The sequence below is a fragment of the Schistocerca americana genome, chromosome 1, assembly GCF_021461395.2.
Source record: "Schistocerca americana isolate TAMUIC-IGC-003095 chromosome 1, iqSchAmer2.1, whole genome shotgun sequence".
In the NCBI taxonomy this organism is placed as follows: Eukaryota; Metazoa; Arthropoda; class Insecta; order Orthoptera; family Acrididae; genus Schistocerca; species Schistocerca americana.
Genome location: NC_060119.1, coordinates 835867784 through 835887816, shown reverse-complemented (window position 1 = coordinate 835887816; position 20033 = coordinate 835867784). Strand labels below are relative to the sequence as shown.

General features: G+C 40.8%; 1 protein-coding gene and 1 long non-coding RNA gene across 4 annotated transcripts in view; one reads left to right on the top strand and one right to left on the bottom strand.

The window, feature by feature from the left end:
• Positions 1-12470, bottom strand: part of LOC124613185 — a 306026-nt gene extending 293556 nt beyond the window's left edge. Inside the window, exon 1 of the long non-coding RNA XR_006979617.1 lies at positions 12084-12470. This is a non-coding gene — a long non-coding RNA (uncharacterized LOC124613185). The remainder of the gene's footprint in view (positions 1-12083) is intronic.
• Positions 12471-13032: 562 nt separating this feature from the next.
• LOC124613169 (proteasomal ubiquitin receptor ADRM1-B) overlaps positions 13033-20033 on the top strand; it is a 113820-nt gene continuing 106819 nt past the window's right edge. For all 3 annotated transcript variants that reach the window (XM_047141811.1, XM_047141819.1, XM_047141801.1), the window contains exon 1: positions 13033-13322. In XM_047141811.1, coding sequence (XP_046997767.1) covers positions 13119-13322 — 204 coding nt within the window. In that variant the 5' untranslated portion in view covers positions 13033-13118. The remainder of the gene's footprint in view (positions 13323-20033) is intronic.

Here is a 20033-nt window from a genome sequence, read left to right as displayed (position 1 = left end):
AACTCTTGACACCACGTCTGCGTAAATTTCAACAAATTTAACACGAGTCTTAAAAACGCGTATTTTCAAAAATATTGTGTCTACGTTAACTTAGCCAAGGGTTTAGTTTGTGAAAATAGCCTAAGCATCGTTGCGTCCAATACTCATTCGTGTCCCACCTGCATTGAAGCGCAGAAGACTGAAAACATACGTCAATTGCTACAGATAGTTGACCTCCAGTTGCGGAAGTAAAATGTAAATCACAGCATTCTTTGAAATCGTTCCCACATATATTACCAGCCACAATGGTTTCTCGACGCTATGGAAACGCAACTGTGCGAGCTTCTTGACACCGCATGAACGCAAATAGGTGCGAAGAAGTGATTACGAAAGATTTCGCTGGAAATACGTCACAAATGTAAGGTTGGCCGCTCACACATACCACGTTTAGACGTCGGTGATAAATCTTGTGTGTTTATGTTGCACTGAATTGAACGGTAAAATGTCTGTCTACGACCCGCATTTAATTCTGTTTGTGTAACATCCAGCGTACATTCGAAGCAGAGTCAAGCAACATATTACTACTTCTCACATTAATGTCGTGAAATAGTAACGATAGCAAAATAAGATCCCACCTCATTACAAACAGAAAGGAGAGGAGACTGAGGTACCTGTAGTAGCCTCGTCCCACCACGTAACGGTAACAGACGTGGCTGCAAACATATCGACACGCGCACATTAAAACAACTCAATGGACGGACACTTGTCACTGGAAATTTGGGCAATTATACAACACTCGACGCCACGTACCACTCTGAACTGCCGGCCGGAGTGGCCGTGCGGTTCTAGGCGCTACAGTCTGTAACCGAACGACCGCTACGGACGCAGGTTCGAATCCTGCCTCGGGCATGGATGTGTGTGTTGTCCTTAGGTTAGTTAGGTTTAATTAGTTCTAAGTTCTAGGCGACTGATGGCCTCAGAAGTTAAGTCGCATAGTGCTCAGAGCCACTCTGAACTTGTGGGGAACCGGTCGCAGTGAATCTCTCGCACGGTGTAAGTACCTTAATGTTTTCAAAATGTTGAAATACGATCCAGAAAGACAACGCACCGAATGGCCTCCTCACCACATTACAATTTTACAATTCGATTTTTCAAACTGCCGAGAAATTTATAACGGTCTTCCCCTTTTCGATAACATTCACATCGTGTGCGCGGCCATTGCGTCCGGGACGCTCGTTCTATTAGGAGAATGGTGAAGAAGATGCAGTGGCCTTGGAAAATTCCAATGGCCGTGCCTCCATTTGCACGAGAGAGAGGAGAGCTGAATAAATTTAACGATTGTCATAACGGATTTTTGTTAGCAACTTGCGACAGCCGATAGGAATTATTCATTTAACATTTAATTTATCTCACTGTGTGAAAAATCTTAGTTTTTGTCAGTTGTAAATGCATATTTCGCAACAGCTTACGATTTCATCTTACAACTGATGCATCTTCTAGTGCTAACTTCGTTGTCAGTGAATGCAAAACACTATGTCTGATTTGTGCGTAGTGATGACAGGAAGCTACATGGCAATTTAATTTTCGAGGAAACTGAACTCCTAGAAAACGCAAACGTCAAACTGAAATAATTTTCTACATTATGAAGAGGATTTGACTCTTAGCGTTATGTAACTTCGAACACGATGATTTCCTCCTGCGGCTGCCAACATATATTTTGTTTCCCATTTTCACCAATTGTCTGTAGTACGCATAAAACAATGGATTCAATACCACACATCGATAATGCTATATGTGAAACACATTTGGCCAAATCATAAGGTGTCCAATCACTGAAATACGTCACAAGAAGCGTTTTGTAGGCTGTATGTAAAACTTATGTCCTACGCTACCCGCAACCTCGTGATGTGTGTGCGATGTATCCGAGAAAACGGCGGTCAGCAATCTGCAGCAGAACTAAAATCATGATAGCTTTGTTCGCATCGATTAATGCTAACCTCTACGAGCAAACTGAAAGCAGATAAATTCAGTTTCAGCGCTAAAAAGCAAACAGTAATTTTTCGCTATCATTGGTTACCTGTCGCAGATAATAGACGACACAGGAAGATTCCAGATGCAACAGGAATGACAGGAAGAAAGATAAGACCAGGCACAAGACTCAATACGACGATAGTTTCCATTACAAACGGCTTTTCATATCCTTCCAGAGACGTACATGGCACGGTTGTTTTGTGTCAGCCTACAAATATCAGTCGTTCAGAACTGGATCAGCAGTCGGCCTTACGACATTTCTCTGTCATTTGTCGCTTCTTCCTTCTCGGCAATGCTTCGTAAATGAATAAAATCTCTAGTTTCTCTGTCATTCGGTGTTCCACAAATGATGGAGCAACTGTAACACTAACTGCATAAGCCAATTCAAGAGTCTGGTGCAGGCGTGGCGGGTCATTTTGAAAGGAACCATGCCTTTAAAGAGTTTTAGTAGGCAAAGCTACATTCTGGCTGAGGGCAACTTCAGTTTACCCGCTGGGTCTTTTGATAAATCTGATAACTGTCAAAATAAGTTTCAAACGTTATTCATGCGTAATACACTGACTGTCCAAAACATTACGATCACACCGGCTGCCGGCGTGCGGGCGCATGATGAGGAAAGAATACAAGCTGATTAAAAAAAAAAAAAAAAAATCTGACAGGGAACATCGTGCGTACAACAAGGATCAGTATTCACGTAGGAAACGGGGTTCGCGAAGGCCATCCGGGGCTACCAAATGGCGTTGCGGTCATTTAGTCCCATGCTACAAATGGACGCCAACTAGAGCAAATGCTCCAAGTATTGCCCACGTGCATCGAGACGCACCTGATGCCGACGCTGCACTGAACAGCGCACCCTCTGGAAGATACCCGATATATCTCCAACACATCCTGCTGCCGCAGCAATCTAGCCTCCTAGGTCCTCTGGTGATGTAACAGATGTTTCATACGCAAGGCCCTTCAGATACTTCAACAGGAAATAATCGATTGGGGACATCAGGTGGTCATGCGACCAGCCTCCGCGACCATTCCAGAGGCCGGTAAAAGTTGCCTGCAGATGTGCTCTTACGTGTCTGCCGAAGCACGCGTGGGCTCCATCAAGCTCATATCGAATGCGGCGACGAATAGGCATGAGAACATCATTCGTTATCTCCTCTCGCAGGAATACGAGGTATGTGCGAATATCGTGTCGGTCCGAGAGAACGTACGGCCCAATTTAACAGTCTCCGACGATGCCACCCCACACTAGACAGTAGCAGTTGCGTTGGCAACCCCCAGTTCCGATGTGAATACTGATCCTTGGTGTACGCCCAAGGTGCCACGTCAGTTCGTATTTTTTTTTTATATCGCCCTGCATATGCGGAATAGAGACCAATGCGGGATCATTCTAGCAACGATATGGGCTGCAGATGGGGAAATCCACAGACATACGCGACTTTTACAGAACGTAGATGGTTATGACTCCGCGCATTGGGAACGAGCATCTCGAAAATTGCGAAGATGGTCGGCTGTATGCGTGGTACTGTCGCGAGCATCTACGTCCAGCTTTTGGAGGTGGTGACACCACGATTGTTCGAAATATGCACTGCGCAGAGGACGCAGGCCGGTGGGAAAGTGTGAGGGTGGTTTGGTAAGTCTGACGGAAAAGCAAGAAAAAAAAAGGGTTGTTTTGTAAACAACTCACTTCGACATCATCTCCTTCGAAGGATATACACTTGGTTCAGTTATCCTTCATACTTTTCATGCCATAGGAAAAACTGGTTCCGTAAAACTCTATAAAATACTCATTAACTGCAACTATCATTTCCTCATCTGATGAAAATTTCTTTCCAGCAAGCCTAAGTTTGAAGTTAGAGAACATGAAAAAGTCACTTGGACGCTACGTCTGGTGAACAATGTGGATCAAGAACTAATTCAAAGCCCAATTCACGCTCTTTCGCCATTTTTGTCGCTGATGTGTGGGATGATGCATATCCTGGTGAAAGATCACTTTTCTGTATGGCAACCTTCGTCTTTTTTCAGCCAACGGATTTCAAACGACCCAACAATGAAGCATGATAAGGTCCAGTTACGATTCTGCCTTTTTCGCAGTAATATATGAGGATTCTTTTTTTTGGGAACTCCAAAAACAGTGGCCATCACCTTACCGCTAACAAAATTGTCTTTACCTCCTTCGGTGCAGTTTTATCAGACTTTGTCCATTGTTTTGACTGCCGTTTTTACCTACAGTCTCGGCAATCTCAAGTTTTATTCAGCGGTCTTCCATTACCATATCATAGATTTTGTCAATAGTTTCCTGTGCGGTGACCTCAGTTGGAAAGGAGGAGGGCGCTTCGTTTTCGGTGTCCGTCTGACCACGTTTAAATTTATTAAGCCGAAAGTAAATGGTCTTCAAAGATAGTGCAGATACATGTGAAATTAGTCCAATTATGTTTTGATTTGTGTGGCAGTCTAATCCTTCAAATGAAAATGTTTAATAACGGCACTAAACTATGTTTCATGCATTCTCAACAACAATCCACACACTGACCAATGCAGACGGCTGTCAACAAAGAGCTGTACACAGTACAATGTTGAAATTCTTTATACGGTCCTTGGAATAATCACACTAATCAACCATAAAAGTTTATCAAAAACGTTCCATTTATTCATGGAAATTTACCAGGCTTATCTAACCATCCTCGTATTACGCTATGCGGGACGTTTACCTGGGTTTCCATGGGAGCTGTGATAGTAATCTAAGGCACCGTGACAGCTTCGGCCTGCGTGCACGTTATTACGCACCACCTACATCCATTCACTCCTGATGTCTTCCTCGATGGCAATGACATTTTCGAAGCACGATAATTGTCCATGTCACAAAGCCAGGCTGAAGTTACAATAGTTTGAGGAGCATGACAGGGAATTTGCACTGATATCTTTGCCACCAGATGCGCTTGATTTGAATCAGATGGGAAAAGTCCAGGTCGCTATCGGGCTCCAGTTCCGCGCCCATAAACTACACGCTCGTAATTTATGGGAATTGCGTGACCTGTGCGTAGACACCTGCTGCCGGCTACCCCGGGGGTATTAGCAAGGACTTGTCGACTCGTTGCCATATTGCATTCCATAGATGGACCAACATGCTATTCAGCTGGTGGCTGCCTCATCAGTGTACCCTTCTCCGTGATGGGTTACATTATAAACTACATTTTCACCTCTCAAGAGTTTACGTACGTATTTACATGAACAAGTAGGGTAACATTGAACCCCTGTACGTCGGAAACGGGTACAGTTGTCAAGCAAATTTACGACGTTATTCGAGATCGGAATCTTAGGAATAGGTCTTAAAAATTACGGGCATTTGCTGTGCATAACCGTCTTTGAATTCATGGCTCTGTTTGGTACCCAAAAAGCATGTTTTGTGGGAGTTTCTCGATAATGGAGAAAGCTTTTCGAAAACGGGAAAATGATGCTTCTAGATAAACGTCTAGAGAATACATTCTTACAATTTTTAGCAATTTGCTGCAGTTATTTAGTTATCCACTGCTGAAAGCGAAAAAAATGGTGAAAAACGCTTTTTTTGGGTTTATCAGGTGCCCATGAACTACGTAAATTGTGCCTCCAGAAGCCACATCTAATACACAAAGAACCAACTGATTTGATCCATTTGCCTAAACTGGAGGATATGTGTAATATATAAACTTATATCCTGCAATGTAGGATAGTTACAGGAAGACAGTCCTTCTGTTGCATACAGGGTGTTACAAAAAGGTACGGCCAAACTTTAAGGAAACATTCCTCACACACAAAGAAAGAAAATATGTTATGTGGACATGTGTCCGGAAACGCTTACTTTCCATGTTAGAGCTCATTTTATTACTTCTCTTCAAATCACATTAATCATGGAATGGAAACACACAGCAACAGAACGTACCAGCGTGACTTCAAACACTTTGTTACGGAAATGTTCAAAATGTCCTCTGTTAGCGAGGATACATGCACCCACCCTCCGTCGCATGGAATCCCTGATGCAGCCCTGGCGAATGGCGTACTGTATCACAGCCGTCCACAATACGAGCACGAAGAGTCTCTACATTTGGTACCGGGGTTGCGTAGACAAGAGCTTTCAAATGCCCCCATAAATGAAAGTCAAGAGGGTTGAGGTCAGAAGAGCGTGGAGGCCATGGAATTGGTCCGCCTATACCAATCCATCGGTCACCGAATCTGTTGTTCAGAAGAGTACGAACACTTCGACTGAAATGTGCAGGAGCTCCATCGTGCATGAACCACATGTTGTGTCGTACTTGTAAAGGCACATGTTCTAGCAGCACAGGTAGAGTATCCCGTATGAAATCATGATAACGTGCTCCATTGAGCGTAGGTGGAAGAACATGGGGATCAATCAAGACATCAACAATGCCTGCCCAAACGCTCACAGAAAGTCTGTGTTGATGACGTGATTGCACAATTGCATGCCGATTCTCGTCAGCCCGCACATGTTGACTGTGAAAATTTACAATTTGATCACGTTGGAATGAAGCCTCATCCGTAAAGAGAACATTTGCTCTGAAATGAGGATTGACACTTTGTTGGGTGAACCATTCGCAAAAGTGTACCCTTGGAGGCCAATCAGCTGCTGATAGTGCATGCACACGCTGTACATGGTACGGAAACAACTGGTTCTCCCGTAGCACTCTCCATACAGTGACGTGGTCAACGTTACCTTGTACAGCAGCAACTTCTCTGACGCTGACATTAGGGTTATCGTCAACTGCACGAAGAATTGCCTCGTCCATTGCAGGTGTCCTCGTCGTTCTAGGTCTTCCCCAGTCGCGAGTCATAGGCTGGAATGTTCCGTGCTCCCTAAGACGCCGATCAATTGCTTCGAACGTCTTCCTGTCGGGACACCTTCGTTCTGGAAATCTGTCTCGATACAAACGTACCGCACCACGGCTATTGCCCCGTGCTAATCCATTCATCAAATGGGCATCTGCCAACTCCGCATTTGTAAACATTGCACTGACTGCAAAACCACGTTCGTGATGAACACTAACCTGTTGATGCTAGTACTGTAGAGCAATGAGTCGCATGTCAACACAAGCACCTAAGTCAACATGACCTTCCTTTAATTGGGCCAACTGGCGGTGAATCGAGGAAGTACAGTACATACTGACGAAACTAAAATGAGCTCTAACATGGAAATTAAGCGTTTCCGGACACATGTCCACATAACATCTTTTCTTCATTTGTGTGCGAGGAATGTTCCCTGAAAGTTTGGCCGTACCTTTTTGTAACACCCTGTATACAAATAGTGCCTAGCTAAAGGGCTATCCAAAACACTTTGCCCTACCTTTCTATCAGCAATAGAACCTGACGTGCGATGTCCAGAAAAACCGTTTTTATGCGCGGCGTTTTGGAAAATACTGGTAGCGCATCTCTTTGCATACGTACCGCCTCATCACACACACACACACTTTTCTTTGACAAATCACGCACCCAGTTAGTAAAAATCTCGAGAAGTTCTTAACCGATTTACTTCAACATGCTCCAGTTCCAGTACATTCATGTACCGTTCGCGAGTGAAGCAACGGCAGACGTACCTTTTCTATCGCGTGCAGACATGCCACAGAAAAAGTACCATCCACGGAATGATCACTATTCTGCTGGACACAAACTCGTGGCGTAATGCTCATTTCGAGCCACTCCTACACAGTTGTCTTTGTATACCAAAATGCAATAGCTTATCAGGCCACGAGTCAAGCAAACTACGCCCTCTATACTGTGGACTGTGTAAACCTCAATTTTGTGGAACTCCCAAGTCGAAAGATTACATGAGCAAAACTTTGTGGCACGATGCTGTGCAGGAACTCAGTGCGAAGTGTGACCTTGAATGGGCGAGAACAAAAAACAAAATTAAGTCTTCTTCGCTATTACTACGAATAGTTTTATTCTATGCGTTTCTTCATTGCGGATGTTCTCACATAGTACCTTTTGAGTATATATCCGTATTGCTCAATGGAAAATCTTTTACATCTGCCACACACAAGAGATATGAAATCACAGCATCTATGTAATATCGTATAAAGCTTCTAACATCACTATCAAGTGTAGTTTCAGAAATAGTCCGGTGTCAGCGTTTTACAATTAAGTCAGCTTCCAGAAAAAGCAATTTGAGATATGAAAACGACGTCAGAGGAAGAAAGTTATCTGAATTGACTGCCTTAGTTTGCATTAATTTATTGAGATAATCTATGTCTACTTTAAATGTAAACCACCACTCTTTTGTTTAGAGCCACCGACACTAGAATTAAGAGACATGCCAAGTGCTCGTCTACATGCATGAGCTGAGTAACTAGTAAGCTACCATCTTAGAGTTTCTCTAGATACAAAAGTACAGCTGCCTGTCTCTGATGGCATACACACGTAAATGTGCAAGTAAACATATTTTTGACGCCAGCGGTATTGTTATCGAAGCATCCAATGAGTACGACGTACGTAACCTGAAATTCAATTCATGCTTTGGATCTTCGCCATCATTGACGTATTTTCCTCGAAAGAGTTTCGTACACATGCAGACCACTTATTCACCGAACTTTTAACAAGCAACTACTTATGATGCAAAAATTGAATGTTGCTGCTTTTTAGGAACAGCAGCATCCGTCAACGAATAACTAGATAGTATAGCACTAGCTTTTTTACTTATGACTTCTTAGCGAAACGGTATCGTGCAGCAGGGACAACAGAATGTAGTATTGTTGTTGTAAGATTAGATTAGAGTAGATTTAAGTTTTCATTCCATAGACCCAAAAAATGAGACGACTCTCATGGGTGTGGAACATGTCAAAGTATAACATAAAACATTTGAATGTAATACTTACTACCCTGTTCATTTGTCACGATTTTGTCGAAATTGGTGAATACAAAGCGGCAAACTGGAACAGCTAATATTTACAGAATTAACGCGTTCTCAGAATGAAACATTGTTATGCACTATTAATAAATATATCATACACAAAATACCTAATCTTGACTGTTGTGACGTAGTGCTGTCAAAACTGAAATCTAACATTTTCACTTAAGCTGGCTTAACAGTCTCTGTTAAGCTATTCATCTACAGAGTAAGAGTTTGCTTTTCTTGTCTTTCAAACACTGTTTAAACCGCGCTTTACCTGAAACCAAGTTTTTAATAGTTGCTGGCAGTTTAGTGAAAATGTGTTTCTGAATATTGGTCCCCATTTTGGACCAAAGTAAACAGACAGGTATTGTATTTGGAAGGATGGTGACGAGCTGCTTACGGTAGGTAAAGAACTAATGTTTGGCAATGTATATTATCCATGATAGATATGAATAATATGTACCTCTCGTATTGTCTTTATTTGCGATTAAGACATTATCACAGAACTGGCCTTAAGCAAATTGGGGAAATAACTGAAAACCGAAAGGTATATGGCTTTCTGCGGGTTTGAATCTCGCTTTAGCTACTTAACCGTCTAGAAACTATATGCTGGTTAATATCTTACCCCCAGTTCCACGAAGGTACACTATGTAGAAAACTGTAGAAGGAATAAACTGGAGACTAGATGGTGGTGATTTCCTGAGAAGAAACTGAAAATATTGCTCAGTCCAAATACGGTGCGGCCCGAAGACTGGTTCACGGATAGAGAGAATGCTGGCTAAAGACATATCTGTAGATGATGCATTTGTAATTTATTCATCCCAATGACAACGCATGATGGGTAATGGAAGCTTAGATGGTACCATCTAAAGATTTTTTAGGCCACAGATGCTGCAGGCATAAAACACTGCCAATGAACTAATCTGAAAACTATAATTATAAAATTTAACGAAAGAAAGTGCATGAATTATAACACTAGATCGAAATAGCGTACTTTCAAGTAAACATGCAAAAGTTAAACCACTTTATCACTGGGGGGGAAAAAACAATGATATTCCCGATTTGGTTCTTTGCTTCTTAACGGAGCTCTGATCCTAATCGGCATTGTGTACGGTGCAGTTCCCCTCCACCGATTTACAGAATTAAAACGGGCGAAAAACAACTTTTCTGTCACACCGAACCGTTTCTTTGTGTTAATTCTGGGGGCGTTAGAAAGCACAATAAAATCGGATATCTCATGGCTTAGGAAGTAAAGGAATATTTTCTCGTTCAGATAACTGATGCGTCTGCGTTAACAATACGTCACAGGATGAACTTCAGACTGCGGTTAAGGGCGATTGGCTAGTTACGGGCGGGTTACTTCACGCCAGGAAACGCTGATGTTAACTTCCGACACTACCGATGAGATATTACTATTGGTCCATCTTTAACTGTTTCACAGAAGTCTTCCGTTTCCGAAACCAATACTTTACCGTGTAATTACGAGTTAACAGACCACGGCTATAAGACGATACAGCGAACCCACGTATCGATGTACACATTACAACTAAAAGTAACCTCTTTCATTTATCAACAATCGACGACGAAAATATATTTCTTCCTCGGTTGCCAGTAGATTCGATGAAGTAGCCAAACGCGATGAATATCTACCCTTACGAATTGTATGTATTACATTACGAATTGCTAGCCTATTTCAGTTCTCAGTAATCTGGTTCTCCTAACGAGAGTCTTAGAAATCCTGGATCTAGCGTATGTGCTTGTGGCGAGGAAAAAATTAACGACAGCTTTCCCATCGATACATCTTAAAATTCCATCGATGTTTCAATACTAGCTCTATTCTACAATCGTAGGGTGTACACGACACTGCAAGTCTTTTCTCAGTTAATGTCATCCAAGCCGAAAGTGATCACAATTTCAACGGGAAGAGAAATGAAAGGCAAAGAAATTAACAATGATCTGATAGAACTGCGGTTACAAACCACCAAGTTCTCAATTAGGTCTAATTATTTATTGTAAAACTTTACGTAAGCATATCCCTTAAAAGAAATATTTAATGCCGGCTCCCCTGTCTCACTGGTTATAAAATATAATGAGTATGATGCAAATAAAAGATTGTGTACGGCAAACCAGATAGGACTGTAGACCTGTCCCCAACTCTCAAAAAGCGTCCACGGGAATCACGACGTAACTTGTCTTTTTTTATACTTCGGTAAAGCGCAAAAGTCTGAATACGCCAGAGAGAGAGAGAGAGAGAGAGAGAGAGAGAGAGAGAGAGAGATGCCGAAACTCCCTTAATGAAGGGGAAGCGCTCTTAGGTGCCTAGTCTGTTAAGTACTAAACAATAATCCGTTCCGTTAACGCATTGTTTAACACAAAAATTTCGCCTAAAACCTGTAATTTAGAGTCTAACTTCCGATCGATGCATTTTTATAGCATGATCGGAAGTCAGTTGAAAAGCAATGTCGCAACATTTTAAAGTAATCGTAGATAAGCAACTAATTTCTATTCGCACTATTCTGTCAACATTGTCACGCTGGTTCACAGTTTATTCAGTTGTCTTGTGTGAAATAAATACACTAAGCAATGTTCAGCGCTACTGCTTATGCATCTACGTAATTACGTTTGGATTCAACAATACAATATTCCCAAATTTATGTTGTTCCCACTGTTTGAAAGTTTTATAGAAGTTTTTTTTTAACTCCTCTGAACATCTAAACGCAAATACATTCATAGTGTACACAGTTGATAAGTACTGTACGCGCCGGTTCATCGCGCCAATAGCTCCCTGGAACCAATTTCTTAATAGGTTAATTGTTGCCTCTGCTTTAATGAACTTGGATACTAGGAACAATCCGAACGTTTAATCTCTCGAGTGGTGATACAATTTGTATAAAGCAAAACAATAATATACATATGCAGTTTCCCCATTAAAAACTAAATAAGATACAAATTTCTAGCTACCCGAATCTACAGTCCCAAAGAAACGTAAACATGTAGTAGTGCTTCCTCTTTCGGGAAGGGAGGCAACTAAACATTCCACCAGTGGCTCATGCACCCACTGCCCTCCCCTCTCAGCACCGCTGCGATCAGTCACAATCAACAGCCTGGTGCTCCGGCGGCTGAAAATCCTCCGGGGTGTTTTTAGTGCCGAACTGCACAAACGAACATGTCTTCTAAGATAACAGTCCACAGTACTTACGTTTTGCGGGGGACACTCCGTGGCCTTTCCTTCGCGGCATGTCACGGTTTGACGTAACGGGAGTCGGCAGGATGAAAGTTACGGTCCAAGGATACACCAACACAGCAAAAAATTAGGTGAGGAAACCTCTGCTACCACCGGCAATCACAGATCATAACAATTAAAAAGTAAACGTTTTGAGAGGAACTACCACATATCAGAGATTCCAGCACAGGTGGGGGTTTCCCCACATTTTCGTGCACTTTGCATCTGTTTCTAAATTGTCGCACATGTGCGAAACGTTTTTCGCACTTTCAGGTACTCATTTCCACATTGGTATGCACATGTTCATCTTCTTGCACTCGTTGCATCGAGATCAAACATGAATAACAAACACCGATACACTCACTCCGCTTCGCTAGTCACTCCGACTCTAGTTTGGCTCTCTCATCGTCCTTCAGTCCCTCCCCACCGTTTGTGACGTCAGGGATTCAGGAACTTGACACCTTGTGCTCCCCGCGGCAACAGGCATTACGATCCCTCGCAAACGCCATCTTGCGACGTGATCATAAACCCGTTGCCACGAGTAACCTCCTCCTGCTCCAGCGTTGTGATATTGACTTGTCAGAGTACATACGAAGGAAAGCTACTTGAAAAGAAGTTGTTTAAGCAACAGCAAGTATGGAACGCAAACAATCATTAATTTCGCGTTCCTTGTTTTCATAGCATATTGAATCAATCCTTTTGTCATCTTTGGAATTATTGCTTAGAAAACGATTTTTGTCCTTATACCTCTGCGTTTGAATATGAAACATTTTTGAGGACAATATTTTTACTTATCCAACTATATACAATCAATATACCCTAAAGATTTCTGAACAATCACAGTATTATTTTAGCTGAAGATCGGGCATATTGTCCTAGCGATTTTTATCTTATTAGGAAGTTCTTTGGAATGTTTAGTGACATCTGATTGGAAATTCTTTGTCACGAAAGTGTGTTGGATTTGGAGACGTGAGGTTGCAGGTTTAGGAAATTTTCTTTTATAGGTGAAAAATGCCAGCCGGAGCTCCGTTATTTGGTAACATACAGTCACGCTCACAGAGCAAAAATCTTGTGGAATGTAAAGCAGGAAAAATGACATTGAAAGGAAAAATGGTACACCCCGACAAGAGGAAAGGACTTCTATACGTTTATCAGTCGGATGATTCGTTGATGCATTTTTGCTGGAAAGATCGACAGAGTGGTACTGTAGAGGATGTAAGTATATAAGTAGAGAATGCTAGTATTCCTAAGTTTTTCGAACATTCAATAGCCTTCACCTTTTTCTCCCCTATTTTTATATGGGAAATATGTCATAAAATGCGTTTTTTTAACAGCACGTTGAAAGTTTACCAAAATATGTTACTACTTCATTGTGCTATGACATATTGAAATAAGGACAGTGTTGCTTAGTGTTTTCTAAAGTAACATCACATTTTTTGTTTGTTCATGTTTCGCTTATGGCAGTGCAAGTATTGAAGTCAGCTATACAGACAGGCCTATTTCTTTTCTAGTGGATCGGAAATAAGGCTAGAGTTGATGACTGTGATGTCATTACAGCAGTAACAGTCCCCATACCCAAAAAAGATCGGAAACAATGGTAGGGAGATAATTCATGTTTTTTGGAAATCACTAACCAACATCTTGTAAAAGACAAACTGAATATTCATTACAAATTCAACAAAATGTAGAAGAGTGGCAGTTAAAGATCAAATACATAATTAATTTCAGTCTAGCTAAATATGTTCCAAATAAAGTTAAAATACCACCTTAGCTTAGTGTGCAACTTCAGATACAAGTTTGTGAATCAACACATCTGGTATGCTTGGACTGTTAATGAGAATGAAAGGAATCTCTTAGAGAAAACCTAATATCACTCAAAAGGTGGTTTGTGGGTGAAGCCTTCGGTGTTTACCGCAATCAGATCATTGTGAAAGATCTGTAAGGAAATCCTGATGAGCTCTGGCCCTATGTGACATCAATGAATTGTCCAAAATCTTCCATAGTCTTTCATAGGTAAGTCTCGTGTTAAAACTTACAAGTGATGAATATCCCCACTGTTAAACTGTGCATCATAAAAGCTGTTCACTCAAAAGGTCATGCTACGGTGCCCACACAAAGTATGCTAAAATTAACACTCCTCTTATTAAAACATTATTCTGACTGTTCCAGGTAAGTAAGCAACCTAGTTGTGATGGAGTTTCTATGAAACTTCTGCATTGTATTTGTTGCACAGAGAGGCTGTTTTCTCGCTTATATTTATGAAAAAATCTTGTACAACTCGTTCTTTGTCATATGTCAACAGTAGCATTCATGCCAGATTAATGAAAAGGTTCAAGAATGAATGCACAGAATTACAAGCCAGAGATTAACATACTGTGAGTAGAGTTGTGCGAGGCCCTACTTTTGTGTGATGTTGGTATGTTGGCCAATGTGAAATAATATAGTAGTATCCAGAAGGAATGTTAGTAATGGCTTTAGGCCATGGGACACAGACATCTGTGCCTGAACTTTGTTCCACGGACTTCATCTGAATAGCAAATAATGTGGGCCTTATTTGCCATATTTCATATAGAGGCAATGAGTTGCAGAACTTAAGGTGTTGAAAATAGGTTTGTGACATTGGAAGGCAAATTAAATACGATTAAGTGGGTTATAGCCAAGGTAGCTGAAGTGTTGTGTAAACAGGACATGTTTTACTTCACAGGAACAAAGCTCGGAGGAAATTTAGGTTTTGGTATAGGTGGATGACCTAAACAAGAAAATTAAAAAGAATAGTACAGATATTGAAGAAATTTGATGGAATAGCAGGACTGAATAAAAAATAAACAAGACACTCAGTGGAACGTTTTCAGTTGTATGCATCAGTATCTTCACGCTCTTATGAGAACTTGTAAGAATGGTAATACAGAAGTGTGCAGTTCCATCCATCTGCCTTGACCCACGACATCACCAATATGGCGGAAATGACCTTTCTCAACGTCTCCACTACGGTGCCTATGACATCATTACATAAACGACTGCAAACACAAAAATACAAATAAAACCAACACACATCTCTCTCCAAGAATATAATCATACTAATGGGACCAGTGCGGGAAATTGGGGGTTTTTGTGTGGGGACAAACTAAATATAAACACACACACACACACACACACACACACACACACCACGATCCCTAACCACACAAGAATAAAAACCAACTACTCCAAAAATTACAATCACACCGCAGCTATCAATACCACAAAACCAACACCTGAAACAACAAAAATTGGAATCTGACACTTTCCTTGACCTGTATAGGTCAACAGCAGCTCACGATACCAAAACACACACAGCTACGATTACATTGGAATCGGACACTTCCCTTGACCTACATAGGTAAACAACATACCAAAACACACACAGCTACAATGACAAATTGGAATCTATTACTTCCCATGGCCTATGCAGCTCAAATACAACTGACGATACCAAAAAAATTGAAATTGAGTACTTTTCCGTAAGATACGTAAATCAAACACAAGTGCTGGTACCAAAACATCAACCACCAACACATGCAGTAAATAACACCGACCCAACAACACATAAAAACCCCACCGAATGCCATAACAAGCGAACAATAGACCCAAAGAACGACAACTTACTGTAAAGATCCGACACTACACACTAACACCCATCTTGCATATGCCTCATTTCACTGTCTCCATCACAAGCCCAAAAAGTTGCAGAAACTTAATGACAGACAACATGTCGTCCCCAATTTCAGCCCACAGATGCGCACTATTAAATTTAGAAGTAATATGCATACCTAACAAAAGAAGCCACAAATTGAATTAAATGACCTACTGCGTGACAAACCAATAATATCAAACGACACTAAAATAACATAAATACAACGGAAACTTAATTCTTAACTCATTGAAACTAATTTCCGTTCTATAACAGTCACGACTGATAAATGCACACTTCAAGCACCGTCACTCAGTACACCACCAACCACAACAAGACGACATCTACAAACACAACACACTCATAAACTAAACGCTGCGCCATCGTGATGTCACACTCACAACACCCATACGTCACAGGTCAAAGCCGACGGGTGGGACGGACGCCTCCCTTGACCTGCTGAATGACTGATGCAACAAAAACTGTAGAGAGAACCTCAGTTCACTTTTACCTAAGTTCTCCAGTCGTACTGTAATCGTCAGTAGAGATTTAAATCATCCAACAATTGATTTGGAAAGCTACGATTCTGTTAGCAGTGGGCATGATATGACATCCTCTGAAACATTACTAAATACCTTCTCTGGAAACTATCTAGAACCAATAGTTAATAACCACACTCATGGTGAAATTATATTGTGTCTAATGACAACAAATAGACCTGACCTCATTGAGGATGTCCACATTGTATCTGGTATCAGTGACTGTCATGTGGTTGTGGCAACAGTAATTACCAAAGTACAGAGGGCAACTAAAACGAGCAGAAAGATGTTTATGTTCGGTAAACTAGATAAAATATCAGTAGTGTATATCTCAGTGGTGAACTGAAACTTTCAGCACGAGGCAGGAGCATGTAGAGGAACTCTAGCTCGAGTTTGAAAGAATAGTTGACCATGCACTGCATAGATATGTAGACAGTGGAGCAATTCATTACAGGAGGGAACCTCCATGGTATACTGTCACTGTAAAGAAACTTCTACAGAAACAGATGTTTTGCGTAATTGGTGTAAAGCAATGTGTGTAGCTATGGACACAGAGGAGCTGAAAGACACCTGTTTGGCTGTCATGAGAGCATTGCGTGTGATGCCTTCAATGACCACCACAGCAGGATGTTATCAAATCATATATCACAAAATTCAAAGAAATTCTGGTCTTGTGTAAAGCCTGTTAGTGGCGTCAAAGTTAGCGTGCACCTGTTAGCAAATGAGGCGGGAACTGAAATAGAGGGTAGCAAAGCAAAAGATGATATACTTACCTCTGTTTTTAAATGTTCCATTACAGAGGAAAACCCAGTAAAATTACCTGTATTTAATCTTCATATCACTGAAAAGTTGAATGAAATAAGTATTAGTGTTAGTGATGCTGATGCTGAGACAGCTGAAATCTTTAACCCTCGATTGGTCGCATCAATTTTTGTTTCACCAGTGGTCATGGGGTTGACTTCGTCAACCTGCCATCATTTTCATTAAAGATATGAAAAGTTCTACTATAATATGCTTGCTACTGAAAAATAAGTTTATTTTGGTTTTTTAATTAATAGAAATACAAATTTTAATATTAAACCTTTATTATTTTTAAAGATAGTTGCAAAAGCTAATTAAAGAATCCTAGTTTTTCATTTAACGGTACATTCCTCACACACAAGATAGAGTTAAATCACATTTGACCTGTATTTATTTCTCAGTACATATTACTCATACAGCATTTATTGGATTATACTCTCTTGATTGAACATGACTACGTTGTTTCTATGTAAAAACAGAGTTTACTCATCCTGTTCCTCTATCTCATCCACAGTGCTACATGCACACTCTTCACACACAACTGTGGAATGCGTCTTGCATACAAACATCTTACACTGACTACAACAAATCGTGGTGACATTGTTTTTTCTGCTGCACATAATGCAGCGACTGTTCTTTTAGTTTGGAGGTTCTTGCAATTTATAAGAAAATATTTTGAGATAATTTGGAAGCATTGAAATGTGGGATCTTGTAACTAAATGATCTTACATAAGTTGTTGGAACAACTGTTTCAAAAATAGCCTCCCTAGTTTTTTGGGTTTTCTGCGTTTCAGGGAAACAGTATTTGGGCATTGATACCAGTGATGTTTAGTAAAGCTAACCTTACAACCATCATACACCTCCTTGTTACTTGTGCAACAGAATATTTACTCCACATTTGATTGACTGTGTCAATCCCTGCTTTTGTCATGTTGTACTCCATGATAATGTGTGGTTTATTGGTATTTTCATCAACTGTGTGTTCACTCTTCATGTTGCTAAACAGAAAGACACATTTGTTTCTTTTAGGGACGTATGACACCAGTGTGATATCTTTTTGGTATCTAAACAGTGAAGACTCAATGTTCCTGGATTGCAGAGGTAGGAATTGCTGTGGGATTTTTGTTTTATTTTTCTTCAGAGTTCCAAAGCATATGACGTTTCTCTGCAAAAGTGACTGCCAGTGGATAACTGGTACATCAATTATCAAAAGTAATATTCCGATTTGATCCCAGCAGAGGTTCTGCCAGATGACTTACAGTATCGTATCATTTATTTGACGCTGCGTAAGGGCCATCTGGTTGTGTTCCGCAGTACAGTTCAACAGATGCTGTATAGCATGTTTTGGCATCACAAATAGCAAAGAATTTGAAGCTGTACTTTGCTGGTGTGTTCGGTATGTACTGAACAAATGAACATCTCCCTCTAAAGGTGTCAGAATCTCATCTATGGTTACAAACTCTCCCAAACTATAGCTTTCCTTACAATTGGTGACGCCCGCATCTCACGGTCGTGCGGTAGCGTTCTCGCTTCCCACGCCCGGGTTCCCGGGTTCGATTCCCGGCGGGGTCAGGGATTTTCTCTGCCTCGTGATGGCTGGGTGTTGTGTGATGTCCTTAGGTTAGTTAGGTTTAAGTAGTTCTAAGTTATAGGAGACTGATGACCATAGATGTTAAGTCCCATAGTGCTCAGAGCCATTTGAACAATTGGTGACAAATTTATCTAAATATGACCTGATTGCTGCTAATTCGTCTTTTTCGCATCTTTGTGTTGTCAATTTGGCATCAAATCTCGTGCTTCTGAGGAGAAATGACAACCATCTGTATGACATGCAAGCTCTAAGGATCTTCATACCAGTGCCATCTTTACTCCAAAGTTCTTGAACATTTGTTTCATTTCTGCCCTGCAGGCCAGTCAATATAAGCATTCCGATGAGAGCATATATCTCTTTCCTGGAAGTTTCCTTCATATCTCTCTCTAGAATAGATGTTCTCTGATACTAAGTTTCTGATATGCAAATTGGTGTATTCCACAAGTGATTCAATCATATCTGCACTAAAAATCTTATTGAATGCTTTCACTTCTTATCCCTAGCGAACCTCTTCAGACAAGATAGAATTTTTACTATATTTTTTTGAGGCCATTTTTGGCGTTTTGGCTCTTACATGTTCCGTAGACCTCTTAATTTTGCCATCTTTACCAAGAAAATACTCACACATAAAATCAAAATTATCATCACGATCTTCTTCATCTTCATGATCTTGCATTTCCTCTTCAATATGTGTGTGCCCTCCTCCCTCTAAAGGAACTACTTCTATTTCTGATTCACTGTTGTGATCACTAACTACTATTTGTTCTTCTTCATCATCGGACCAGTCAGGTTCGGAACACTTACTTTCGTCCGAATCTTCATTTAGAAGCCTTTAAATCTCCTCCTCTGATAACCCTTTTTTTGAAAAAGTGCCTAAAAGTGCAAATAAAATTAAAAACATAGTTGCTAGTGAAAGATTTTAATCCAAAATAGACTGTATTCACAATAACCATATAAAAATACTTACATTGCACGTTGCGTGGTTGACGCTATACACCAAACAGAACATGGTCTAAAATAAGCTGCAGTTGTTGTCAATGTGCGAGTGCTACAAGCGCAGCAAAAATGGAAGTGACCAACAGAGGTCCAGCTTGAAGATAGATGGAACTGCCAGCACTGCAACAATGGTATTTTGAATTCAGAGCGAAGAAACAAACTGTGGTTTACTCGGTCACCAATGCGACCCCTCGAGGGTTAAAGTTAAACAAAGATAAAAGGCCCAATGGAATCCCTGTCAGTTTCTATATTGAATTTGAGGCTGAGTTAGATCTTATCATAGAGCCCTGGAACAAAAATCTGTGCACAGTTCTTGGAAAAAGGCACAG